The following is a 26,173-nucleotide window of genomic DNA, read 5'->3' on the forward strand; positions in this document are numbered from 1 at the left end:
CATTCCTTCGATCCGTCCCGGTACATTCCTGTCGACGGCTGGTTTTTTTTCGCACTTCCTCTTCGGCTGGTTTCCTCGAAGAACTCCGACCCCCACGCTTATCATTCGCTATGATCGTCCCTAAACCCCCCGTGAAATTAGAGGGCCACTGCTCAGTCATCTACGACAACACCCTCTACACCTACTCCGCCAATGGATTCGCTTCCATTCCTCTCGAGCAAGATGCTACCTGGAGCAACATGACCATGGGAGAGCCCGTCTCCAATGCCGCATGTATCACCGGCGCAGTGGACGATACTGACAAAACGGCCATGTATGTGATCGGCGGTACAGGGTCCTCATCTGACTACACCGGATTGCAAAGATACTCTTTCCAAGATAAAGAATGGAAAACCATTGAGCCCCCCACAGATAACCTGTCGAATCGGACCGGTCATGGTGTTGCTTACCTCAAGTCAACCTCGTCAATTTTCATCTATGGAGGATCGCAGAAAGACAGTTCAGTCGCTAGCTCAGAGAACTTTATCCTCAAGACCGTCGCACCCTACAACCTTATGAGTTCTTCTACCGACGGAGTTCCACCGGCGACATCACCCGTGTTGTTGCCATGGAGCGACAATCAAGTGGCCCTGCTAAGGGGAGCGACAGAACCGAATTCGATCCATCTTTTCGATTATTCCAATGCCGCTGATACCTCAGGTACCTGGGAGAAATCAAACGCAACTCTTGCCCATCCCATTGCTGATAACATCCAATGCGCAATGTTCATGGGCTCCAATGGAAGCAAGGTACTCGAGTCTTTCGACTTGAATGTATCGCCCAACACAGTGACCAGCTCGGTTTTGCTGGACTCCAACGGTGAGGCGGCGCCCGCAGGGCAAACCGCCGGCTCTTCCAAGAGAGACTCCCTGGATGACTACCCGAAATATGACAGCTCCCTCGCATCGACAACTACCAGGTCACAGTACTCACTGGCTCAAGGAGATGACGGCCTTGTGGTCCTCTCCAGTGGCAGTGGTACCGACTCCTTGTCCATCTTCAACCAAACATCCAACGGTTGGGTAAATGCTACCAAACTTTTCTATGGCGACAAATCTCAGCAGCAGATTCTTCCATCAGCATCCCCTTCCGCTTCAGCCACCCCGACCGGATCCTCCACTGCCGCACCTGCTGCTGGCAATGACAATGACAGCAGTAATGTGGGTACCATTATTGGCGCGACCCTGGGAAGTGTTGTGGGGGCGGCAGCCATTTTGTTAATCCTTCTGTTCATCTTGAAAAAGAAGAAGGACAACAAGAAGCGCGCCGCCGCACAAGCCCAAGGCGGATCGAACGACAAAGGGGGGCGACTGAGCTTCCAAGATCAAGGCATCGAGCCCCTCACCCAATCCGCGTATCCCATGGCGAAGAGTCCTGTTCCAATGGCAGCATCCTCAGTCGACTCCTTGGCAATCTTCTCGGGCAAGGCGGGCAAGGAATCGTCGGGTGCTAACCCTGTCGTTGCGCAAAAATCAACTCAGCCAAAGCCAAGTCCTTTGACAACTATCCAATCCAGTGGAGAGGTCACTGCCGCTAGCCCATATGAGGCGGACAAGTCGTTTGAAACGGAGGATGCAATCGGAGGCCAACCCGGTGACCGAAGAACCAACGAAGGTTGGAGCAAATATTTCCAGGATAACAACACCACCGACCTGGTGGGAATGGAGCCAGAACCCTCAAACTCACGTGAAATCTCCAAATCCGAGGCTCGCCAAAGCGCATGGCCGATGACGAACCTGACACCCTTGAACTTTGGGTTCCTTGACGAGCCTAAGCCTCTGGGACAGGTCTTCAGTGGCAGCCCGACTACCGAGCATGCCAACCCAATGGACGGCCGAGGTCTTGTGATTCCCGAAGGCCAGTCAGCGCGGATATCTAGCGCCGACTCGCTCAGTGTCGCTTCGGATAAAAGATATTCTCAAGCCCGCGACTCTGAGTACCGCGACTCTCAGTGGACGACAGGACCCGGACACAGCAGCTGGCTCGGCCGCCCTACAAGCAGCACATACAGTGAAAGCCTTTACAACCCCAGCGTGAGGGATTCACACCTGCCCCTCGGACACGAGTTCAGAATCAATGATCCCGCACGTGCCAATGCGCGGAGATCCAGCGCCCTGATACCCGAGACTCTCGACGAGCGACCACGGCACAGTGTCAACGGGGATATGAGCTGGCTTAACCTGAATTCCGAGCGATAACCCTACGTACAAATATCCCGAGCCTCCCTGCACATGTATTGGTTCACGTTTTGCCTGAAAAGTTGATTTATCTGCCCTTTGGTGTACAGCAATCTGCTTGAAGCATTTGATTTTCGTTCTTGTCAGATATCCTTTTATTATTTGCGTGTTGGTCTTCGTTGTATCTTATTTCTTCGGGAAGATCGAGCGTTTGGCGATTTTACTATCCATTTCGCATTGGTGTTTTTGCTGGTTTGGTGTTGGATGTATGCTACTCTTGTATATAGATGTCAACTTGGCAGGTTGTCAATGTATGATTGGTGACGATTCTAGTATTCTTCCTATATTTCCTATCTAAGTAACTGTAACTATCGACATTTCCATCACCATGGCAGCATACCTGCCTACCCAGTGATTGCAATCTGATAAACGCAGATATCCCACGCACTCTAAACCCTCCCATCGACGATCTCCAGGGTCCTGCATCCATTAGCTCAGCCGTGTCACAAGTATAAATAGTAAATAGTCGAAAAGAAAAGATATAGTCAACCCACCCCCATCTTCAATAGGATGTCTAGGATAAATGCCCATCTGGAGCTGTTTCACCCATCGTCCTTGGCTGCTGGGTACTTGGAATCGTTTTTGGCGGCCTTGTGCTGTGCCATCACCACCGTCAGCATAGTTACCCATAGTCATAATCAACAATGTAACCATAATCATAGAATCAAGTAATAAGAAATCAATAAAAGCCCATCATCTACACCCTTACCCCCACTCTGACTCTCACTCTGACTACACCCATCCTCATCCTCATCCTCACCGCTGACTACTCTCACATAATACAAACCCCCACCACCACCCCAAAATCAGAACCGCCTGATCTGATAAAACCGGTTCCCGAGATTAAATAGATTAGATTAACATAACATCCCACCACTAGGTAATGACATTAGTGAGACGCCATTTCCGCGCTTCAATGGCGGACTTGGCTTTGGGGCGCGGCGCAGTCGGAGGCGGACGGGGTTGCCTAGTTGTGATTGTGATATTGGCTGTGATGGGGTGGGGTGGGGTGGAGGGAGGAAGTCGGTTTGTTTATCAGATTAGATTGGTTTGTTTCGTGGGATATACGTGTATTATACGAGATGAGGTTCTCGGATGAACTTCCATGTCAAGATATGATGTCTATTGATTGTAGAAATGTCAAATCATAACTCATTATCATAATCATTATCATCAATACGAAATAATCGGCCGTTCAGGACTCGCCGTCTCCTCAATCTCATCCGGCACAAAATACTTCCTCCTAGGCACATCGTGACTCTTCGCCCGTCTCGCTCGTCTTTCTGTGCATTCCTTCTCGAAAGTATTCTTCTTCCGATACTTCTCGTCCGCTTCCTTCCATTCAGAAACTGCACTCTTGATCCCCAGCGCTGCAACGCCTATACTGGCGGCATCCGACAGATTGGCTTTGACTCGTTGCTTTCGTGCCTTTTCCGGTGTCATCTCGCCTGTTTTGACCATTTCCTTGCGATGCTTGCGCTTTTCTACACTCCCGTAGACGTTGTGTGCGGCATGCACGGTAGCCACGGTTGCCAGGCCTGCAGCTATCAGGGACTCCCGGTTCATTTTCTTGCGCGTTGACTCTTCATTGGTAGTACTGTCTCCGGTGTCAGAATGGCTGTTCCTGGTGGAAGATTCAAGTGTTGTGGAAGAGGAGCCATGCCCATCATTGCCTTTGGCTCCAGACCTGGTAGGGGGGTACTGTATGCTATCGCGAGTAGATAAAGGTCGACCTACATCTCTGGCAGATCCTCCATGTCGGGAACTTCGGTGCCGTCTTCCATAGTCACTGTCCCGGTCATCATCGTCGTACCTGGAGCTTCGATGCCGTCTTCCATAGTCGTAATCCTGGTCATCATCGCTGTCATGTCTGGAACTTCGGTGATGCCTGGGTTTATAACCACTATCACGGTCTTCATCCGAGTACTCATCATCGTAGCGGGCTGACCGTCTTTCACTCCGCTTCTTGTCTTTTTCATCGAGACCCAAGGCCGCCATGCCCTGGTTGAGGTATTCGGAAACACTCTTGCTCCGCTTCTTACTGTGACGAGGCGCCGAAGAGCCTTCATCACCGGACCGCGAACTGGACCGACCCCGACCCCGGGACTGGTACCGTTTATAGGCCTCCTTACCCGCAGCAGCCAGGAGCGCCGTAGCAGCAGCCTTTTTAGCCTTGCTATGGCTGTTAGACCGTTTTTGCGGGTCAGAACTAGGCCTCGAGCTATGCTTCCCATGTCTCGATCTAGACCTCGACCTCGGCCCGTTGACGAAATGATCAGTCGCCAGTCCTGCAAGAGCTGACTCAATCACATGTCGCTTCTGGTGCTTGCGCGGGTCCTTATCCACCAGACCATCAGTACCACCCGCCGTCACGGCAGCAGTCAAAATGCGCTTCCCCTTATCGCCCGACCACTCTCCAGGCTCTTTACGGAGACGGAAGGCTTCGACCGCACCCGCAGCCAACGCCGCTTGCACGGCCTGCGCCATACGCTGCTCGCTCTTGCTTTGACGATGACGGCCTCTGCTCCTCGACCTCGATGGCGAGTACGAGTACGACCGACGATGACGGGTATGAGAACGGCCTCGACCTCGAGGATCCCGACTATCACGGTGATGCTTTTTCGACGAAGTAGCAGCAGACGTAGAACTACCCAGCCCGAACGCCCCAAGCGCCTGTTCACCAAAAGACTTCCGCCTCCTAGTTCTCGGCGGTGGCGAACGACTACTCGACGGCGAACGAGATGGATATCTCCGATAATCACGATCACCTATACCCCACATCAACACTCAACCCTTCAAATCAAACCCAAAAATAAAATAAAAAAAAACAGTTTGAACATACGCTTCGACTCCCTCGCATATTTCGAACTCCGATGATGACGCGGACGACGATACTCCCCATCCACCTCATCATCATAATATCCTCTTCTTCCACCACCAGTCACCGAGTAAGATCTGCGCACGTGCGACGACCGCGGGGGAGGCCCGTATCCGTATTCATACCCAGCACCGGAACCATACTGGCCGGGAACATAATCGCGGGGCACTTCTTCGATAGAGTCAGAACTCTCCCGGGGACGGGCGAGGTCTGTGTAATGGCTTCCGGACTCGGGGTAGTAGTAGGGGTCGTGGGAGTGAGAGTATCGATCGCGGTGGGGATGGTAATGGCGATCGTCGTAGTGGGACATGATTGTAGGGATAGGGATAATAGAGTTTATTAGATGGGGGGAAGATGAAGATGGAAATAAAAGAAAGGAAGGGAAAAAGGGGATGAAATAGGTGAGATGAGATGGATGAGATTGAAAGAGAGAGCGAAATAAAGTGTGGCAAGGGACAAAGCGGGGCAGCTGAAGTTGAGCTAGAAATGACGTCGATTGGAAACACAAGGGGTTTCATCCAGCCTTAAGACAGCTGGAGTTCGCGATAGTAGGGAGTATTTATATTCGTTTTTTTGTATCCCTGTAGGTAAAGAAGGGTAGAAACAAAATGAATTCAATTGAAATGGAAAAATCTAATAACTGGATTTGATGGAGGCAATCATGTTCTCTGCAGGTACTGGAAATGCACGATGCAGCGATTATGATGTTATGGTGGACAGCAAACGTCGCCTTCCTTCCAATAACATCACTTTATATGGTGATGTACAGGATATGATTTCAGTCTAATTGTGGGATTTCTGATTAATCTGGCTTGGAGAAGAATGGGTTTTTCTTGGTCATTTGACATCATTTTGCATTGGATCAATCTTCCAATATGAATAATCAGTCAGTCCATCTCATAGTACAAAGTAAATATATCGATATACAAACATACTGTAACTCCAATCTCTACCATATCGAGTCTTTCTTTGGGTCGGGGTTCCTGATCCACATTTCGTTGCAATTACAGTACTGTAGGTTAATCTCCGGCCTCTCGTTCCATGGTTCATCTCGATCAATTTTTTTTTTACATCTCACTCAAAGTGGATAGAACACACGACACAATATAACTCAATGGTATCATCATTCCCGGGTATCTCCAGGCTGATGGGTCGCTTTTTCTGACCCAATCGTAGTAATGTACATAACAAAGCCGGCCCTCGAGCCTGTGGCTCAAAATTGCCGTGGCAAATTCACAATCACAATCACAAACAGAAACGCTGACAATGCTGACAAGCTGACAAAAAAGAGGAATAAATAAACTCAATGAGACAAAATGAGAGAAGAGATGGGAGATCTCTTTCTGTATACAGGTAGACGAGATCCGGCTGTCTGGTCTGTCTTGTGGGCATTTCTATTCTATGCCGCTGGTAGGAATGAAAAATCATTTCGTGAGGACTGCGCTGCGGTCCTCTGCGTTCTGGTGACGCTTTCGTTCTTCAATCGTTGCTCTAATAATCAGAGCCAAGTTGCAATCATAAAAACCATAAATGGGTTTTAAAAGGGGAAAGCGATGTTCCCCTACCTGAAACAGGTTAATCCAGGCTGATCTTTTTATCATGATCGCTCATGAAACTGCATCTCAATCATTCGTGAGGCATCATTCAAAAAGGCGTCCGACGGTGACTCCCACTTGGAGTCCGTGTCGGCATCCCAGCCACATTGTGATAAGTGTTTCCATCTAGTTGGGACTGGTTGCTGATCGATCGGCTGTGGTTGTGTCCTGAAGCATCTCTTGTCGTCGTAGTCGTTCTCCACCTGCTCGCTTCACCGTCTCGGTTCCGTTCCGGCATCCCTGTGGGCATGTCCTCGGAGTGGGTGCGGTGGGTTCGGATGTGTTGCTTCATGTTGTCCTTTCGGGTGAAGGCTTTGTTGCAGATTGGACAGTGGACACTCTTCTCCCCGGTGTGCTTCTTTCCATGTCGTGCTGCGTGGCCCGATGTCGTAAAGGTCGCTGAGCAGTTGTGGCTGGCTGCGTACGGGCATGGGTATTTGTTCTTTCGGATGCTCTTCGAAGCGGCCATGTCCTTTGATCCACCTATCGAGTTCTGCGGGGAGGGGGGCTCCGCCGAAGAAGCACCACTGAGCCGCTTCTCTGCCGGTGTGATGGAGGATGAGTAGGCATAGGAGTCTTGACGACTGAACTGAAAGTAGGAGCTAGTGCTTCCGCTGGTCATGTAGTCATGGGAGCAATCCGAGGACCCAGGCGAGACGGGCTGAGCGGCTTCGGAGACTGGGTCAAAGGGGTACCGCATCATTCGAGGTGAACTGGCGGTCGATTCGGGATAGTTGGAGGAGCGGTAGTCGGGCATCAATGATTGTTGCTGGTCGGGATAATAAGGGTATGAAGGACTGGAGTGGTGCCTGGAGAGGCGGGGAGCAGATCGAACGGTGAACGATGGATTATCGTCATTGTTCAAGATCGACACGAAGCTCGCTTTGCAGGCCATTCTGAGGTGAAACTGTCAAGGGTTAGTGAGGAGAAAACAGAGGGAAAGAAGAAAAGGCAGACGGACCAGGTAGCTGATCGAGGATGTTTGCCCTCTGCGTCGTGTAACAAGCTTTCGGTCTGTTGACAGACCCGAAGTGCAGATCTGACAGCAAATGATCAGAGGCGGATTTCGTCTTGTATATATAGTCGGCCGAGCAATCCGTCAATGTCTCAGATGGAAGAAGCAAATAGTTGAAATGGATGGATTGGAAATGAAGCAGATTGTTCTTTGAGGTCGGGGTGTTTTTTGACCAGTTGATGAAGTGGGGGTTCAGTTTGCAATGTTATAAACCGGGCTGGTCGTTAAAGGAGAGAGAAAGAGAGAAGCTTGAAGTGAAATAAAGAGTTGCCACGGAGGAGAAAGTAGTTAAACTGGAGAAATGGAGGTGAAGTGGGATTGATGTCGATCCGGAGGGGGTAGTATGAAGAGTAGAAAGGATCAGCAGTAGGAAGAGAAAGAGGGAAGACAAGAAGGAACAAGGAGAGAAGATAAGGATAGAAGAGATAGTTGAAAGAGAAGGACGGATTGAAAGAAGAGAAGATGGAAAAGATGAAGAAGAGGAGAAGAGAGAGAAGAGGAAGAATAAAAAGTATCATGAAACTGCTCCAGGGTCTCTCTCAGAAGCTCTGGCCATCTGGGATGCGATGCAGTGTAAGAGTCCACGACACACTAGAGGCAGTTGGCCCATCGCAGTGGAGCAGCACAGATTCGACAGGCGATTAGGCATCGACGATAGACGGTATTAAAAAGAATCAACTATTGAATATTGACTATTTTACCCTCATGAACTGCCGGCAAAGTTCCGCCAGACCCCAGCCAGACATACATAATCGACCACATAATCGCCATCACAACCACAGTCCCTGAGGACCCCTAATTGACCCTAAAGAATCTAACCAACTGCTCTAAATCCCTAATCGATGCCAATTCCCCGCCCTAGCAATGACCCTGGGTCCTGGGTTCCTGGCTGGTACGTGGCCCCGTCGTCAGCAGAAGACTAAGACGGGTCAGTTTTGCCATAGGATTACAGTTGTTTAGATTGCACATTATGGAGATGAAGATAGAAAAATAGAGAGAGAAAAAAAAGAAAAGAAAGAAAAAAAAGGGAGACGGGTGATTCTCGGTACAACAAGGGTGTAACGTTGAGCATATATTACCAGCTATAACAATAATACCTGGTATTCTCTATCTTAATCAAAAGTTTCCAGGGTTCCCGGACAGAAAAAATATGAGAAAAAAAAAAGAAGAAAGAAAAAGCAATGTTTTTGTTATTTTAGTCTGCGCCGGCGCTTTCTTAGCGTATTTTACATGCCGTATCTAATACATGCAGGGATCTCCTTCTAGTACTCTCTACGAATACTATCTTTATATGTTTATTATTATTCTATTTTCATTCTAAATATAATAAATAGAATAGGATAGATAGATAGATAGACAGATAAAATACAATAGAATAAAATAAAATCAAATAGAGGAAATTAATGCCTGCCCCGCTCCATCCCCAGAGAAAGTCAGACGGACAAGCTTTTAGCCATGCAGAACGGATATTACAAGTCGGATCAGGAGGCAGCTCGGTAATTCCGAATACGCCCATTCACATCGATTCAAACTAGTCAATCAAGGACCTTTTCCTGGCGCATCTTCCTACTATGGTTGCTACTATAATTGTAAATAATCACTGCCATGCTGACATCCAACACCTCCGAACGGCGATAGTTGCCCCTTCCATCCCGTTCATCGCTCCCTGTTTGGGTACTCTACTCCGGACATCTCGGGGTTTTGCAACTTGGTGGCTTGAGCAGACAGTGGGGCTATTTCTTACTGTATATTACACTCAGTAAGAACTAGTAACGTACTAGAAGTTAATCACCAGTTCTGGAAGACCAAAAACCGTTCCCACTCGGATCCAAATCTTCTGTTATGGACGAGTTGGGACTCAGCTTGCCCTCTCGGAGAGACGAGCCGGACGTGACGCCCTGCATATAAGACATCTAGGATCATAGCCCATCCTTCCCAAAAACCCGAACTAGGCCGGGATTTCAAGACATTTAATCTACCGGTACCCCTCTGGGTGGACTATTCGGATATCCAATCCGAGGACGCCCTCGTGCACACATCATGGAGGGCGCCACGGACTGCGCCGCAAACAGGATACGCGTAGGCTGTACCGGCTGTACCTAGATAGTATCTAGGTATGTACAGCCTCGATGGAGGAGAATAAAGTACATGATGGCTGATGCCAAGATATAGCCAATTTTTGATCAACATCTTTTTATATTGCTGGGATTGATGTTCTCCATAGTTCATCAGTATATTATTTTTGTGGTAATTATAAATTATGATAATATGTCTCATCAAATCGATGTAATCACCAATAGCATAATCATGCTTCGCCTCCTTTGGTCAATGACAACTGACATAAACTTCCGACATGGAGACCGGATAGATAGGAGCGCTTAATGATTTTGTCGACTCTGGATGGTCCCTGCATAAGTATAGGCAGCAGCTCGTGTCGAATACGATCGATAGTACGCAGTAGTGTCTGTGTTAATTATTCTTCCGTCTGCATCATTTATTGGTGTATGCAAAGTTCAACGGTGACTTGAGTGGACCTGGTGTATCATCTGTCTATCTATTCATATATCTATTCATGAATCATGAATATATACAATCCATGGATTATATCTACTATGTACATGTCTATACATATACATAGTAGGTACCAGATACTTCCTACCTACCAGTGGTAGTACATGGAAGTAGATAGGTAGGCCCTTAAGGTGGTACTGCGGCTGCAGTGAAATGACTAGTACGGTAAAATACAGCCCTCGGACCACAATCCGAGCACGACAACCAATCAGATCAACTAACCCCATTCTCCGACTCCACCGTTCCTCGACCTGAAATCCATTCGTGTTTAGCCCGGTCCAGATCCAAGCGAGACGTGAACTTGGCCAGACTACAGGGTGACTGTTGTTTCACCGGCCGAGAGACCCTGAGACTAAGAAAAAAATCCTGCCCAGTTGACTAGGTAGTTGAGCTGGTTTTTGGTAAAACAGCCAGTGTTTACAAATTTGCTTATGCTCCATAGTCCATCTAACTTTGCTCGGCAAATTAGATAGGTTAGGCTGGGTTGCTTTTGGTAGTCGAGTGGTCTAGTGAAGTTATATTCGGATATAGTCAAGCAGACAAGGCCCTGTCTGTCAATACCTGGTTGGGAATCGAAATCCGATGGCATTTGTTTCCTGTTTTTTGCCGTGTATTATTCCCAGACATGCTCAACCAAGGTACAATTTTGATCTTCAGGGACAGATATATTATATTATATTTACGGAATACACAGTAATATAATGATTATATACTAACTTTTTAAAATTAGCAATTATATACAAATGAATAATGATAGTAGAATATCCAATGTCTATCATGAATATCAATGACAGACACAGTAGATCGACAGGGTCTGAAACAAGGTTTGACTGTAACTTTCAGTAACTTTGGTTCATCCATGACTCGGAGGTGTGACCGTTACATAAGCGGGGTTGCCTTACATAAGCGGTCGGCAGTTTCGGCGCAGCCCTAGATTTGTCTCTGATTTGTCTCTGATCTGATCGACTGGCAACAGCAATAACTACAGAGTACCCTATTATATAAATTATCTGGATTAAACTTATATAGTGTTCAATAGTTACTCTTTTGTTTTTAACATACTTACTATTGTACACTATCAGTTCTAACGACTCGTAGAATAATCTTATCGTGCTATCTCTCGAATAATCTCCTAACGAAGCTAACAATACATTATGCTCCGTCCTCGGAGAATCCACGTAATCAACCCCACAACTGTCATTTCGATTCTTCACGATAAACCATATTCCACTGTCTGTCTGTAACGATTGTGTCAGTTCACAGTTGACACTTTTCTATTATTACATACAATACATACTATTCTCCGTGCATATCCCGACACAGCCTCTCTACACACATCAAGGTATTATCTACATCTACACTATCTCCATCCACATCTCCAGCGGAACAAGCTTAGCTAGCTGCGTAAGCGGAGACGTCATGGTTGTGGGGAATTAGATTAGCAACTGCCATCCATGCCACGCGTAGATACAGACTACTCTGCTTAGCCCACACCCTTAGATATAGCTAGAAATGCTCGTCACAGCCACTACGCGCATAGTGGCTGTCTAGGTCTGAGTTAATATAGATACATCCTAGTCCTTAGACTCCCTCACTAACCGACCCTCCGTTGCTTTAGTCGGACGGGGCGTCCTGTTATCCTATCAAACTTCACTTGCACCGCCTTGGTTCATGACTGTTGGGCCCTTCGGAATTCGTACGTAAGCTGTGACCCCGGTTTTTGGTTTGTTTATTTTTATGAATTATCGTGATTTGTTTTTTTCTTTTTTTTTTTTTTTTTCTGACTTCAGTGCTGGTGCGGAACGCCTTGTCGCTAGCCTGAGCCTTGTTTATGCGGCATCGTGGAGAGAAAACGTCAAGTTACGTAGATGCATACGAATGCAAATGCTTGGTGGTGGGGCTTAGGGTTTTTTTGGTGCGGGTGAGTATAGCAGGGTCTGTTGATTATACTAGCATTCGGAGTAACTGATGTCTGTGTATAGGATGTGATGTGCTGAACCCGAGGCCAAAGGAATTGATGATTCCCGATTACGACTGCAAGCGTTTCTTAAATCCAGTCGGTGATGGCGGTGATGGCTTGCAAGCCGCCCATGTGTGAGGCATTCGGGAAAAACCTGCCTGGCTTAGTATAGATAGATTCATCACACTGATGGAGTCGAATGGAGTCGAGAGCCAGTAGAGTGGCAGACTGGCAGTAGGGTATGCACTATGCAGGACTTACCTGGCTTCCTTGGAAGACCCATGATTGAGCATTTCGATGGAATCTTCGATGGGAAAGATACCATCCTCGACTCCCTGTGGAATTATTCTCATTGGTCTGGTTCTGTCTGGTCTTGACCTGCGCTCAATGACCAATCTATCTCAGACAACTCACATTGATCAGGAACAGTGGACAGGACGACTGATCCGCTATCCCAATCGTGACGAGTGAGAACTTGTCCTGCCCATCCTCGAGCAACTCATCCACAGACGAGAACCTAAACTTGGCGGCTAGATACGGTGTCACCCTGCATGGTACGGCCCTGATTAGACCATCACACCCATCCATGACTCCATTCCACTCACTTGAACGGATACTCGTGCCAATCAATACGGCCCAACCACTCCCGACTCAGGAAGAAATGCGTCGCCGCCCCCTGCGCTACAGACCCCGTTATCCTCCCCCCATGCGTCGAGGCTATTCGCGCCGCATAGTAGGGCCCCGTACTGATCCCCCACGCCACCACCCGTTGCTCGTCCAACTGCGCCTGGCCCCGCATCCAGTCCAGCACGCTCGTCCACATCTGATCCGCTGACTGCGGATCGCGACCGTCTGCAGGACTGTCCCCTGTGCCAAGGATATCGACCAGCCCTTCTCAACCACGTGGTCTGCTAACAGTGTATGGTCAGGACGAGCCGTCTATCCAGCGATCATCAAGACAACGGGACAAGGGCCAGCAATAGCAGCATTCTGGGGTAGCCGGGCGTAAATGAGGATGGAGGGGTCATCTGTGCTGCTGCAATTGGGTGTGTGGGACGACGGTTTCGTGAGGGGCGTGGCCCAGAGGGCGGTGCCGTTCAGGTACGCTTGTTTCTGGCGCTCGTTGGCGGTGCGTTTGATGCTTGTTTTGTCGCTGGGGCTGGGGTAGGGATGACGAGAGATTCTGTAGACGGTGGCGGCTCGTAGAAAGAGGGTGTGCTTGGGTTGGTTGGTTGTTTTGGAGGGCGTTGGTGGCGCTGTCGACGAGGGCATCACCGGTTGGGTGTAAGCTTCGCTGTCTGAGTCGTTCAGACCGAGCTGCTGTTGTTAGTATGCAGTGCATGGATTAGACAGTGGGCAGGATTACCTCGATCAGGTGCTCAAAAATTGGTTCAAAGTCCTCGTGGGCTCCGTCGTTGAATTGGTAGGCTGCGTGCGCGCTCTGATATCTGTTACCGACTGGTTTTCTCACTCACACATGGATCTCACCTGGTTATTCTATCTGTTCTGCCACAGATTCTTGATCGGTCCATGATGAGGATAGACAGTATCGAATTTGACTCCCATCATCCATGTTTTCGGTGTGAACGACGCATTTGTCTCTGACCGGAAGCCATAGACAACTGCAGCGAAGAGCCCAGTGCACGGGTTGATTCTAACCATGGCTATCCAATTGCTACTGTATGTTGCTATCGCATCTCATGAAACCAAATATTAAATAAGAAAATCAATGCATTCTAACCTACACCCCTTGCATCTCATCAAGGGATAGATAAATCCTACTGCAACTCCCGTGTATACTCCCCCCTCTCCACCATCTCCTCCAGCACCCTCTCCGCCGTCCTCAACGCCTCCATCCCCGCCGGTGCACCACAATAAACAGTGGAATGCATAATCGCCTCCCTGATCTCCGTCTCGCTGAGTCCATTGTTAATCGCTCCGCGCACATGCATCCCCAGCTCCGGCTGCCGGTTCAGCGCCATCAACAGGCCGATGTTGAGGAGGCTGCGCTGTTTGCGCTCGAGACCGGGGCGGTTCCATACGTCGCCCCAGGCCCAGGAGGTGATGAATTCTTGCATGGGCCGGGTGAAGTCGCTGGTGTTGGTGGAGAGGGTGCGGTTGACGTGCTCGTTGCCGAGGACTTCGCGCCTGGTTTGGAGGCCTTGCTCGTAGAGGTTGTTGGAGGACATGTTTGTATACAAGATGGGCTTTGCAATTGAGGTTGTTGGGTTTATGGAAGAGGGTTGGATGGTGAGGGTGAGGAAGATGGGAATGATTTATTTCATTTCGGTTGATTGCGGGGAACTCCGCCTTCTACGGCTATCCGGTTAAACGATACATCGTAGGAGAGAGGATTTGATTTTGAGGATATTTTGAACGAGATATCCCTGTAGCGATCATGCATAAACTGGATGATCGATTTGTAAACACTAGCACCGGCAGTTGACAGGATATGATACACTGCAACCTCGTCCATTCTTGTCTTTCCAATCGGATTCTCGAATGCCAGCAACATTCCAACACAATCAAACTGGGAATGGCTTCACGCCTCGGAAATATCTTATAGCCAGTAGGTCTGTCATCCTCCGTAGCAACAGCATGATTCGGATCAACTGGAATGCTGAACGTTTACTTTGGATGCAGCCTCATTCCACACAGCAAAGTAAACGGAACAGCCTTACAAAGGGATATATTATATCAAGTCGCTGGTCGATCACATCTCCACTGCCATCTCTCTTTACTTATCGTGACAACTGGGTTTGAATTGGCTATTGTATCTCCCTTCAGCCCTGTTCCCGTTTTCTAGACCACATCATCATGTTCAGATTATCACTCGCGCTCTTCGCGGTGGCCTTGGCCTTGTCGGCCATTGTTCAGTGCTATCCCATGGCAATGTCGGGGAATAAGGATTCCTCGCTGCACGAGCGCTCTCCCAGCCCAGTATGACCTGAAGTTCTCCTTATCAATTCCAACCTACTAACGCATCAACCAGAGAATGATCCCCGGCTCAAACGACCTGCTCTCTGACATGCTGGCTCGAATCGGTATCCAACACTTTGACAAGCTCAACAGCATGGACCACACGGACTCCTACGACGACCCTGCTGTCATCGACGACAGCAACAGTACCAATGCCACCAAGACCGACCACGAGAACTCGGCCAACCAGAACGCAGACGTCAGTGGTGGTGATCACGGTCTCCCTGATCCCACGAAAAACCTGTACGGCTTCTTCGACACCTTGTACAAGTCGCTGGCGCACAAGTTCAGGACAGCGCTGGATAGCAGTGACGAGATCACATTGCGATAGCTAAGTGGGTGTATGGTCTAAGAATGGAGTGTCTGTTTGTTGTTCTCTCAGACTTATGAATTATGATGAAAGGAGAGGATTATCTGTATTATTAGTGTATGCTAGCAAAATAATACTCAAAATAATTGACTTTGTTCGCGCATCGAAGATCACCGGACGTCCAGCATCAGCATCATAAATCCACCTCTTAACTCCGTTCGCGCCCCGGCTTTGCGTTAAACCCGTTAATACCTTTGCAAGCACTCCCATGTGCAGGAAATGGCAAAACCCGAAGACCGGTCTCCGATAGACATCGGCAAGTCATTTAGCCTCTACTAACTCGTAGACCACACTCAGTATGTAGTTGGTAAGAGCTGTCGAGAGTCGAGCGTCGATGTCCGGAGGGATGGTGGGGATAACGGAGGGTCCATGATGTCTCCGCGGGTCTCCGTTGTTTTTTACTTTTATTTAAAGCTGCCCCTCATCGCGCTTTGCTTTCTCATACAAGTCAATACCAACTGTCTTTGCGATAATTCAAGATACAGCTTTAATATCAACAATCAATCCAGCCTACAGTTACAGCTACAACTACATCATGCCTTCTCTCGTCGGACAGGAAATCGGCCATACAGGCTATGGCACAATGAGTATGTCTTCAACATCCGAAAACACGCACCGGATGCTAATGTTTCCAGGAATGACCTGGGTCCCTCAACCCCCTTCTCACGAGCAATGCTTCGAAACCCTCGACACAGCCCTCAACCTGGGCGCGAATTTCTGGAACGGAGGCGAACTCTACGGCACTCCCGAATACAACTCCCTGCATCTGCTCAACAAGTACTTTACCAAGAACCCCGAAAAGGCTAAGCAGGTTGTCTTGAGTATCAAGGGTGGTTTGAAGCCGGGTCAATTGGTTCCTGATGGCTCCGAGGCCAATATCCGTCGCAGTGTGGATGAAAGTTTGAGGGTGCTGGACGGGAAGAAGACGATTGATATCTTTGAGTGTGCTCGTCAGGATCCGAACACAACCGTTGAACAGACAGTTACTGTGTTGGCGCAATTGGTTAAGGAGGGTAAGATTGGAGGCATTGGGTTGAGTGAAGTTGATGCGGAGACTATTCAGCGAGCGTATGTTTTTATTTCCTGTTTTCTATCGATAATTCTAACTAACAATTTACAGACACAAGGTCCACCCCATTGCAGCAGTCGAGGTCGAACTGTCTCTATTCGACACCACCATTCTCAAGAACGACGTCGCCAAAGTCTGCGCGGAACTCAACATCCCTGTCGTCGCATACTCGCCCCTCGGACGAGGTGTGTTGGCAGGAGCCTTCACTAAGGTCTCTGACATCCCGGAAGGCGACTTCCGCCGCCATCTACCCAAGTTCCAAGATGAAGCCATGAAGCAAAACATCAAGCTGGTGAACGAGGTGGAGAAGCTGGCTTCGCGCAAAGGTGTTGCCCCAGTGCAGATCGCGCTGGCCTGGGTTCTCTCCCTCAGTGGCAAGCCTGGAATGCCAACCATCATCCCTATTCCCGGAGGCACCACAGCCGACAAAGTCACTCAGAACGTGCAGGGAGTCCCGCGTCTCTCGGATGAGGAGATGGCCGAGATCGATGGCATCCTCAATGAACACGAGGTTGTTGGTGCCCGGTACTGATCTTAGGCAGGTGATAGTGATGCCTTAAGGACGGCATGATGTAGATATTAACAATAGATATTCAATTCCTATATATACTGGGCTAGTTAGCTCAATGTCACAAAATTTGTGTGCAAAATGAGTAGAAATAAAACAAAAAATCAGATCAAGTGTAGAACTGTCAGCATCCAATCTCACAAAAGAGGAGATTGTAGGAATTGCAGAATTCTTAAAGAATAATCATCATGTAAAAGGAGTTCAAACAAGCTGTTTCAAGTTAACTTACCATGCAATCAGTACACATCGTGGTCATATTAAGCTAAACAATGGTTAGAACCTGCAGTGAGCACACATTGTATCTGCAGATAAATAATCTTCATCATCATAGAAGTATCTGGCTTTGGCATTGAGCGAAGGAAAGAAATTGTGGGAGTTGAAAAGGTTCGCTTGCAAGTTTTTCTCCGGCCGCAATAGCCTCATCACGTGCCCTGCCGCTGTATACTCGATCTCTCCTCTCCAGCCCATCCATCAATGCTCACGTCCAGACCGGCTGATGCCGTGAATTTCTGATCCAAATTCACTTCCGAACCACACGTTCAGCTTCCTTCCTAGCCCACCACCCCCTCATTCACCATCGCAATGACCGAATCCCCCGGCTCCCCCCTCTCCTCCATCGCCTCCGACGACATGTCGGATCGCGAGGATGCAAAGCAGGGCCTCTCTCCATCCGCGTCCAATCTGCCACCTTCTAAGCGTCGTCGCACTGGAGTCGCTTCCTGGGATCGCAACACCCCCGTGTCGATGAGCTATCAGGACGAAATGCCTCCCCCCGCCTCCCCCTCGACCTCCGTCTCGTCTGATACCTCCGGCGACATCCCCAACTCTCCTGGCACGCTGGCCCTTATTGGGGGCGGCCAGGATGATGACTACAGCGGCCAAGGCAATGATCAGATCACCGTCTGTCGATGGGAAGGCTGCGATTCCCGCGACCTGGGCAACATGGACGACCTCGTCCAGCATATCCACAACGACCATGTCGGCAGCCGACAGAAGAAATACTCCTGCGAGTGGACCGATTGCAGTCGAAAGGGCCAAACGCATGCGAGCGGCTATGCGCTGCGGGCTCACATGAGGAGTCATACCAGAGAGAAGCCCTTCTACTGTGCGCTACCTGGTGAGTTTGTACCCTGCCTCCCCAAAACATCATGCAGATCCCGTCAGACTAACCCCAAGCCTTCAACTACAGAATGTGACCGAAGTTTTACCCGTTCAGATGCCCTCGCAAAACATATGAGAACCGTCCATGAAACGGAAGCTCTTCGACCCTCTGACCCCGTCCCCAAACATCATAATGCCCCCCTGTCCGCCCTGACCCCCGGCGCCGCAACCCCCGCTAGTAAGCTCCAGCGCATCAAGCTGAAGCTATCGCATCCCCCCAGGGACGAGGCAGATCAATACAGCGAAAGCGCCAACGATGAAACAGCAGCTACCGAAGACCTTGATGAGTTCGAGCTCCCCGAGTTCGGGCCCGAGGTCGGCTTCGACGAACACGAGCTCGCGCTCCGTCCACAAGATCTGTACCGATTGCTCCGTCGCCAGATCCACTGGGCAGAGAAGGAGACCTCAAAGCTTCGGGATGATTGGTTGAAGACAGCACCAAAGAGGAAACAAGCCTGGATGGAAAAGGAGGCCATATTTGATGATGTGATTGACGCTGAGCTCCGGTTATTCAGTGCCATCGTTGGCAACGAGGGTATGCCAGTAGCCCATGATGCCGATGGCCTGGAAAAATACCAACAACACCAACAACAACATCAGCATCAATTACAGCAAGAACAAGAGCAACAGAAACAGCAGCAGCAACAACAACAGCAACTATCTCACCCCATGGAAATGGATGCAAAACCCCACCCCGACTCGGGGGCTATCCCAACATGAGACGGAAAAATTCATGCCTTGATAATGGTTTCCTCTTTCCTCTATTTCTTTTATCTTTCTTATGGGTATAATTCAGGACGGAAGGGCGTCTTTTTTTTTTTTTTTTTCTTTCTTCTTTCTTTCTCCTTTACAGTCAAGGTTTTTCCTTGTCGGGATTATGTTTCTCTTCTATTCTCATCTGTGCATTGATTTAGTTACGGAATTAGCTATTTTGTCGAAATATTCCAGCATGTACTAGTACTGCCTTTACTACTATTGAGCAAAGAACAATCAAATCTTTCGGACAACCCGTATAGTCATTTTCTGCATATCAAAAGACGATATACCATCATAATTGATTGCATACAAATGAAGACGAAGAATTATCATAAAAAGCCAGAAATATGAAACCCGCTCCTTTTTTTCTCATCTTGCCCACATATTGACACATTGAATTGGAAGCATTTTGGTCGCGATGCTAAACCCAGAAATAGATGAACCAGCCACACACCATTTGGTAATAACAAGAAAATAGTCTAGAGAAAACATTTCAATAGGTGTCCTGGGTCAAATGAAAAATTTCAAACGAAATCAAAGCCCAGGAAGTCACCCCAGTAAGATACATGAAGAGAAGGTAATAAGATAAAAAAACACAGGACATAACCATAAGACCCATTCACCGAAAAGGGGGCCCCAATATGGGGCACCGAGCCTGGATGAGAAAAAAAAATTGTATTGGCAAGGCCCATCACACCGTGTAGGGGGGACCATGCCATATAAGAGAAAATGAAAAGATGGAGATAGATCGCAGGGCCCGTCGCTCTATATAAGGGGGCCCTTGCTAGATATGAAAAGAAAACAACCACATGAGAAAAAAAAAAAAAAAGCCAAAAACAAACAAGTCATGCTAATATCGTATGATATCCACTCGTGCTCAACCCCCATTCGTTGAATCATACCATACGCCGTCGCGATGCTTCCCAATGATGCATATTTACCTCAAATAACAAAAACGCAAAGCTGCCTAAACTGAAATATGCCCGTTAAGAAGACGTGAATCGAGAGTAGGATGGTTGGAATTGATAGATGACCAAACGCGGTTGCTCAACTTCGGCGACAAAAAGCGAAAGTTGAAGGCAATGACCGACGAGCGCCACAGCTAGAGCTCAGTTTCGCTTCTAGGCCTATGTTCCGTTGGAAGCTGGCTTGGCTGCATTGGCATCCCGAGCAGCGCTCAGCTTTTGGTACATTTCCTGAAGTTTAGCCCCTCCGGCGTCTTTATTTGGCCAATAGTTCACGGCGACATAATGCCTATCATCCGAGTTAGCGAGTCCGAAAGTGCGGCCAATTGAGTCGATCCAGACTTACCATAGGCGGACTTCAAGCGAAGGCATGGAGCCCTCGCCCTGCAAAGTGCGTCGTATGAAATCGCCAATCTTACGAAGCAGGTCCCGCAGCTCCAAAGCTCTGGCTGCTTTGCCTGGGAAGTTTTCTTTGGTGACCGAGGACACTCGTTTCAAATCATCACGGATTGGCTTGAAGAACAAGCGAGACATGTCCTCTTTGCCGGAGCTACCATTTTCGCTGTTTTTGCGGCGACGAACCTCTTCGCTCGACGCATCGGACATTCGATGGCGGGGCCTATCATGGTCATGAACAGACCTCGGCCGGTCGTGGTTGGGAGTGTGATGGCGTTCGACGCTATCACGGACCCCATGAGACCGGTGTCGTGCCCGGTCCACTTCGCGATGGCCTTTGCGAGACATTGAAGGCGCCGGAGAGGCAGACACACTAGCGCTGGCAAGGCCACGGGAATTCTTGCGATTGTTGCGGTGGTGATTTTCTACCGCTCTCTTCGCGAGGACGCTTGTACCATTGCTGACTTTATCCCTCAGGACAGACAACAGATAGTCCGCACGACGAACAAGGTGAACAGCTCCAGGCGATTTGGTGGTTTTATCTTCCTTATTGAGTCGTTCGGTTTTTCGCTCTACCCGATGCTCTTCGAGGAAGAATTTATCCCCAAGCCCAAGGTCAGAATCATCCCGAATCTGCGTCCAGGCCCCGTAACCATGGCGTGCAACTCCAATGCAGAGCATGCCATCCTCCCGTGCACCCCACGGACAGCTGTAATCAGCCGCCTTTGTGGCTTCAGGGACCCGGAAGTTCCTGAAATCTGGCACGGCAGCAGCGGCATCCTTCAAGATGCGCATTTCATTGGGGCGTTCCACAATAGTATACGCGTTAAGGCGCTTCACCCCGTGAAGATCGAAAAGAACAGCCTTCTTTTCCTTCTTGGTGGGCATTTTGCCCGCCTGCTCGAGGGCCTCCATCTTCTCAACATCTTCCTTTACGAGGGCAGCCGCCTTGTCTGTTATCTCGCGCAGCGAAGCCTTTACAGTCTCCCTGTCACGATCCAACAAGCGAGCCTCCCTTACGACGTCTTCTTCGCGGCCGTTCATATCACCATATCGCAAAAATGCTCGTAGCAGATGGCGGTATTCCTTCTCAACAAGCGGACGCTTGGGATCCAATGGAACATCGCCATCGGACTCGTCACCATCATCCATGGTGACCTGAGCCCTCGCTTGCCTCTTGGCTTTGCGTTCTTCTCGGGTGTCTCGCTCATCAATGGGTCCATTGCGCTTGCGAGGTTTGTTCTGCTCGATAACATCCGCCAGGTACATTTCATCTGCTTTCTTTTTCTCCTCGGCCTTAATCTCTTCCAGCTGATCTTTAGGAATGATATCGTCCCAGCTAAGGTCATCAACCTTGATATCAACATAGTTAAAGGCTTTGAGGAACTCCTCACCACCATCAGCCTGGATCTCCTCTGCTTGTTCTGTCTGATGAAGTTCCGCATTGGCAAGGACGGAGTCAATGTCGAGCTGCTCCAATTTGGCTTGGTTACCGGTCTGCTCAAACATTCTCTGACCGCGGCGTTTGAGAATACGAGAAATGTCATCGGTAGAATTAGGCTCGCTCATAGAAATTCCACCCCGAGCCATCTTGTTCTGGATTTCGGTTGCTTCCTTATCCGTGACACCACGCTGAATAGTGATGAACTCAAGAAGGAGCTTATTACGAGCTCTCTCGATTACCTCCTCCTCAACTGTGTCCTTCGAAACTAGACGGTACACACTGACAGGCCGAGTCTGCCCAATACGATGAGCTCTGGCCATGGCTTGAAGATCGGCTTGTGGGTTCCAATCCGAGTCGAAAAGAACGACGGTGTCAGCAGTCATGAGGTTGATTCCGAGACCACCTGCTCTGGTAGAGAGAATAAACGCAAAGTCGCTGCTCCCAGGGGCATTGTAATGTTCGATAGCAAGCCGACGAGCAGCCGCAGGGATAGTACCATCAAGACGCTGATATGTATAGCCACGATATTCCATGTAGTCGCCAAGAAGTTCCAGCATCTTGACCATTTGACTGAAGATCAACACGCGGTGGCCATCTCGCTTCAGTTTCGCCAGGAGTTGGTCCAGGAGCATCATCTTGCCACTGCTGGTAATCATGGCTCTAAGCACGTCCTCTCTGCGGGAGCTGCCATCTAAGATTCTAGCTTCAGCATTGGGAAACATGAAAGGGTGGTTGCTAGCTTTCTTCAACTCCATCATGATGTTCAAAAGCGATTGCTTCTGGCCCTTTGCACCGTCGTTCAAAGCTGCGTAGTTCTTCGTGAGAATGTTTTTATAGTACTCCAATTGGACGTCGGAAAGCTCAACCCGGATGATCTTCTCGGTCTTTGGTGGGAGATCCGATTCAACCTTAGACTTCGTCCGACGCAGCATAAAGGGTTGAATGGCCTTTGTCAACTCTGCGAGCTGACTGGAGGCTGCTTCAGCATTCAGGTCCATGTCGACATCGACATCAACAAGACCAGGGTTTAAGAAGTCCAACAGGGCGGAGAGCTCGGCAAGATTGTTCTGGATTGGGGTACCAGTAATGAGAAGGCGGGCAGGGGATCTAAACTCCAGCAGTTTTGTGTAAAGCTGGGAATCGCGGTTCTTCAGCCGATGTGCTTCATCAACGGCCATAAACTGCCATTTGAACTGGCTCAAGAATGATGAGTCGAGCAGCACGTATTCATATGTTGTAAGTAGTACATTAAACTTGGGACGCTTAGGGTTGCCGTCAATCATGAGTTCATGCTCACGGAGAACAGCACGAGCAGCCTCGTTACCATTGTAAACAACATAGTTCAGATCGGGTGTCCAGTTGTCGAAGGTATCGGCCCAAGATGGCATTGTCGAGAGGGGGACAACAACTACGAAAGGTCCCTGCTGACGCCTTACATGACGTAGCCAGTTGATGAAAGCAACAGTCTGTACAGTTTTCCCCAGTCCCATCTCATCGGCAAGCACCACATTGCGATTTTTGACCCAGTTAAAGGCCATGAAGTTTAAGCCTTTGACTTGGAATTCCTTCAATTCACCATTCTGCAGGAAGTCCGGAGTGCCCTTGATGGTCTCGAATTGTTTGCGTGTAAGGTGGTTGGATTCGGTCTTTTCTGAAATAGGCGGACGAGACGAACGGTCCAAGAATCGGTCAACTTCCCGTTGAGCGATCTCACTGACCAGCTCTTCGTTCTCCCATGTACACGCGTCGTAGAATAATCGCTTCCACTTGACCAAATATTCCGTTCCATCATCACCTTCACGCATCCCAATGACTCGTTCCACTTGTTTGTAGTCTTCAATGGCATCGACGTCTCTTTCGCGATCGAGATTCCATTTTTCTCGGTCCTCGGGAGGGACGTCATCGCCGACATTCAAACGAATTTCTTCGGAAAGAGTCTTGCGGACATAATTGTCAAGACGTCGCGTGCTACGGCAATTTGCAAGAGTATCGTCTCTCTCCCATGTCGCATGATAGTGTGACTTGCCCTGCCATTTGATGTAAAACTCAAAGTCATGGCGATCGATGTCGGGGTTGTTCGGATCTACGCCCTCTCTGAGGCGGTGATTTAACACGATGTCCACGGCCGGGCGGTCGTCTTCAGCCGTGTTATCAACCCAATAGTTTTCTGTCATATCCTCTGGATCATCCTCAAACATAGAGTCATCATTATCTTCATTGTAGTTCGAGACCCTCGAGGCGTTTCTGGTAGAGAAGCGGACCTCTGCATGAGAGGGCGCGTTAGAGGAGGCCTGGAGGAGGCGTCGACGTTTTGCTTTGTTCGTGCGAGCACGACTGCCACCGTACTCATCACTGTCCGATTCAGAAAACGACGACTGGGTGGCAGAGCGGGAGGGGAGTTTCGAGGATTGTCGAGAGGCTGCAGGGCGTCGACGCCTGGCGCGGGGCGCAACATCATCGGAGTCAGAGTCAGAGTCAGATTGGGCCACCTGACGCGTCATACGAGCTCGACCGCTTCGACGAAGTCCGTAGAGGTCAGGATTGTTTCTCATGTATGTGGTTTCGTCAATCGGCGACGATTTGCGTTTCGTCCCGCGTGTTGCTTCCGGTGATGAAAAATTTTCTGCACTCGAGGGACTCCCCTGTCTGGAGCTGTTTTCCTCCGCAGAGGCTTCCTCTTCACCTTCACCATCGGGGGAACCCGCATCATAGGACTCGTCCGCGGCATCCGGTTCGGGGGAGGACTCGGAAGCGACGTGCTGTTCAGAGGGATCAGATAGGCTCCCAGTGTCATTGGCTGCAGGTTCATCCCTGACACTCCCAGTATTGGAGACCGGGGATGTAGAATAGCCGTTGGTCACCGCCATCATGGTCGGAGGGTCCGAAGGAGATGGGATCACCATGCTAGTAGCTATTGGAGACGGAAGAATCAGCATTGAAGCTCAATTAAACGCTGGGGAGGTGTACAATAGGGAAGGACGGGGTAATCAGGGGTACGCGACTCAGATCTCAGTTAATAGAAGCTTGAAAGCCGGTAGAACAAGGTATGAGATAAGGTTTGATGCATCGAGGTGATTTTTGATGGCGGGTTGGATGAAACGCGACGAGGGCTGGTAGCAGAACAACGGGGGCAAAGGCAATTCCAATCACAAAATCAGACCCAGGAGAAAAAATACAACCAGACCTTGGCCAAAAGAAATTCAGAAACCCGCCAATACAACGAGATGTATAGAGATTCTTGGGCTCTTCCGGTGGGTCGATAGCGTGGAGAAGTACCCCAGCCGAGCGTACTTGGACACGTCTGAAATGGCTAAGGAAGAATAATAAAATACTCACAATCCATAGCTTGGTGACCCCGGTGGAGAGAAAATCGAATAAAGCAATAATTAAAAGAAAGAAAAGAAAAGGTGGGTGGTGGTGGTGAGGGGGAGTGGTGTCGGAACGTGGTGGTGGAGAGGAAAGAGAGGAACGGAGAGAGGCTGCTGAGAATATGATGAGGGAGTCGAGCGAGTGTTTCGTTGGAGGTGAACGAGTCGCAGTGAAGGGATCGGCTTGCTGGCCTGAGCCTTCAGGCTGCCACTTACGCGCTATCCGTAATCGGGGCTAGCGTGGAAACAAGCGAGATCCCAAGCGGTTTAGCGCCAAACGTCGCATCACGTGGCTGTATCGCTCGGATCAACACTATTTCCGGTAGATTTTTTCTCGACGACCCGACGGGCCAATCGGAGGCGATGCAAATAATGGCCTGTAATAATTGCAGCAGATGCCTGAGGCAGACATCCCACAAGAGCGCCCACAATACTAATGCCTGACATAGTTTTCTTTTGAGCCCCTCTTCGAGTCGACGCCTCGAAACCACGTTTCTTCTTTGCTCTCTACTTGGTGGTCACTGGTCAGCTCTGTCCAGCGAAGATATTCGGCGTTTTTTTCTCCTGCGCATCTGATCCTATCGCTGCGGTGTTGTCATTTCTGGCCATCCGGTAGAGATCTTTCATAATAATAAAGTCATCTTCTTGATCTTTTTGTTCCCCTCCGTATTCGACGCGTGATCGTTCGGATCTAATAGCCAGACACCATGTCTGAAAAGCTTACCAGGTATTTCATCGGCGCAGGATCATTCAGATGGATCAGGAACTGACTGTGATTTCTTTTTCCATATAGAATTGCTAT

General features: G+C 49.2%; 12 protein-coding genes across 12 annotated transcripts; 5 read left to right on the forward strand and 7 right to left on the reverse strand.

Annotated features, from left to right (window-relative positions):
* Positions 1-110: 110 nt before the first annotated feature.
* ASPWEDRAFT_103837 (uncharacterized protein) lies at positions 111-2,237 on the forward strand (the record flags this gene model as incomplete). The annotated part of the gene is made up of 1 exon (XM_040827596.1): positions 111-2,237. One exon carries the CDS (start codon positions 111-113, stop codon positions 2,235-2,237), a length of 2,127 nt encoding a protein of 708 aa, XP_040692543.1.
* Positions 2,238-2,672: 435 nt separating this feature from the next.
* ASPWEDRAFT_36545 (uncharacterized protein) lies at positions 2,673-3,222 on the reverse strand (the record flags this gene model as incomplete). Its single annotated transcript, XM_040834485.1, has 1 exon — positions 2,673-3,222. A coding segment is annotated over exon 1 (202 nt), but the record flags the coding sequence as incomplete, so codon positions are not given.
* Positions 3,049-3,412, forward strand: ASPWEDRAFT_344525 (uncharacterized protein). Its single transcript, XM_040834001.1, has one exon. The coding sequence runs from the start codon at positions 3,160-3,162 to the stop codon at positions 3,373-3,375; it is 216 nt and encodes a 71-aa protein (XP_040692545.1). The 5' UTR covers positions 3,049-3,159; the 3' UTR covers positions 3,376-3,412.
* On the reverse strand, positions 3,367-3,873 carry ASPWEDRAFT_36546 (uncharacterized protein). Its single transcript, XM_040834486.1, has one exon. It carries the CDS (start codon positions 3,840-3,842, stop codon positions 3,450-3,452), a length of 393 nt encoding a protein of 130 aa, XP_040692546.1. The 5' UTR covers positions 3,843-3,873; the 3' UTR covers positions 3,367-3,449.
* ASPWEDRAFT_36547 (uncharacterized protein) lies at positions 3,786-5,553 on the reverse strand. Its single transcript, XM_040834487.1, has 3 exons — positions 5,119-5,553; positions 4,014-5,044; positions 3,786-3,873 (listed from the first exon to the last, which is right to left on the reverse strand). The coding sequence occupies exons 1-3, from the start codon at positions 5,462-5,464 to the stop codon at positions 3,862-3,864; spliced, it is 1,389 nt and encodes a 462-aa protein (XP_040692547.1). The 5' UTR covers positions 5,465-5,553; the 3' UTR covers positions 3,786-3,861.
* Positions 5,554-6,746: 1,193 nt separating this feature from the next.
* Positions 6,747-7,843, reverse strand: ASPWEDRAFT_344534 (C2H2-type zinc finger protein). The gene is made up of 2 exons (XM_040834003.1): positions 7,711-7,843; positions 6,747-7,656 (listed from the first exon to the last, which is right to left on the reverse strand). Exon 2 carries the CDS (start codon positions 7,642-7,644, stop codon positions 6,799-6,801), a length of 846 nt encoding a protein of 281 aa, XP_040692548.1. The 5' UTR covers positions 7,645-7,656; positions 7,711-7,843; the 3' UTR covers positions 6,747-6,798.
* A 4,539-nt stretch (positions 7,844-12,382) lies between these two features.
* Positions 12,383-13,184, reverse strand: ayg1 (heptaketide hydrolyase ayg1; the record flags this gene model as incomplete). The annotated part of the gene is made up of 4 exons (XM_040827813.1): positions 12,383-12,449; positions 12,557-12,630; positions 12,710-12,842; positions 12,901-13,184. Coding segments are annotated over 4 exons (558 nt in total), but the record flags the coding sequence as incomplete, so codon positions are not given.
* Positions 13,185-13,788: 604 nt separating this feature from the next.
* On the reverse strand, positions 13,789-14,758 carry ASPWEDRAFT_36552 (uncharacterized protein). The gene has a single exon (XM_040834488.1). It carries the CDS (start codon positions 14,482-14,484, stop codon positions 14,074-14,076), a length of 411 nt encoding a protein of 136 aa, XP_040692550.1. The 5' UTR covers positions 14,485-14,758; the 3' UTR covers positions 13,789-14,073.
* Positions 14,759-15,026: 268 nt separating this feature from the next.
* ASPWEDRAFT_36553 (uncharacterized protein) lies at positions 15,027-15,768 on the forward strand. Its single transcript, XM_040834489.1, has 2 exons — positions 15,027-15,235; positions 15,288-15,768. The coding sequence occupies exons 1-2, from the start codon at positions 15,113-15,115 to the stop codon at positions 15,603-15,605; spliced, it is 441 nt and encodes a 146-aa protein (XP_040692551.1). The 5' UTR covers positions 15,027-15,112; the 3' UTR covers positions 15,606-15,768.
* Positions 15,769-16,179: 411 nt separating this feature from the next.
* ASPWEDRAFT_24755 (aldo/keto reductase family protein) lies at positions 16,180-17,245 on the forward strand (the record flags this gene model as incomplete). Its single annotated transcript, XM_040832660.1, has 3 exons — positions 16,180-16,231; positions 16,280-16,712; positions 16,765-17,245. 3 exons carry the CDS (start codon positions 16,180-16,182, stop codon positions 17,243-17,245), a joined length of 966 nt encoding a protein of 321 aa, XP_040692552.1.
* A 618-nt stretch (positions 17,246-17,863) lies between these two features.
* Positions 17,864-19,162, forward strand: ASPWEDRAFT_105756 (C2H2-type zinc finger protein; the record flags this gene model as incomplete). The annotated part of the gene is made up of 2 exons (XM_040827755.1): positions 17,864-18,398; positions 18,471-19,162. The coding sequence occupies 2 exons, from the start codon at positions 17,864-17,866 to the stop codon at positions 19,160-19,162; spliced, it is 1,227 nt and encodes a 408-aa protein (XP_040692553.1).
* Positions 19,163-20,325: 1,163 nt separating this feature from the next.
* On the reverse strand, positions 20,326-24,870 carry ASPWEDRAFT_105070 (chromatin-remodeling ATPase CHD1; the record flags this gene model as incomplete). Its single annotated transcript, XM_040827695.1, has 2 exons — positions 20,326-20,452; positions 20,510-24,870. 2 exons carry the CDS (start codon positions 24,868-24,870, stop codon positions 20,326-20,328), a joined length of 4,488 nt encoding a protein of 1,495 aa, XP_040692554.1.
* Between the last annotated feature and the right edge of the window lie 1,303 nt (positions 24,871-26,173).

The sequence above is a fragment of the Aspergillus wentii genome (assembly GCF_001890725.1).
Source record: "Aspergillus wentii DTO 134E9 unplaced genomic scaffold ASPWEscaffold_2, whole genome shotgun sequence".
In the NCBI taxonomy this organism is placed as follows: domain Eukaryota; kingdom Fungi; phylum Ascomycota; class Eurotiomycetes; order Eurotiales; family Aspergillaceae; genus Aspergillus; species Aspergillus wentii.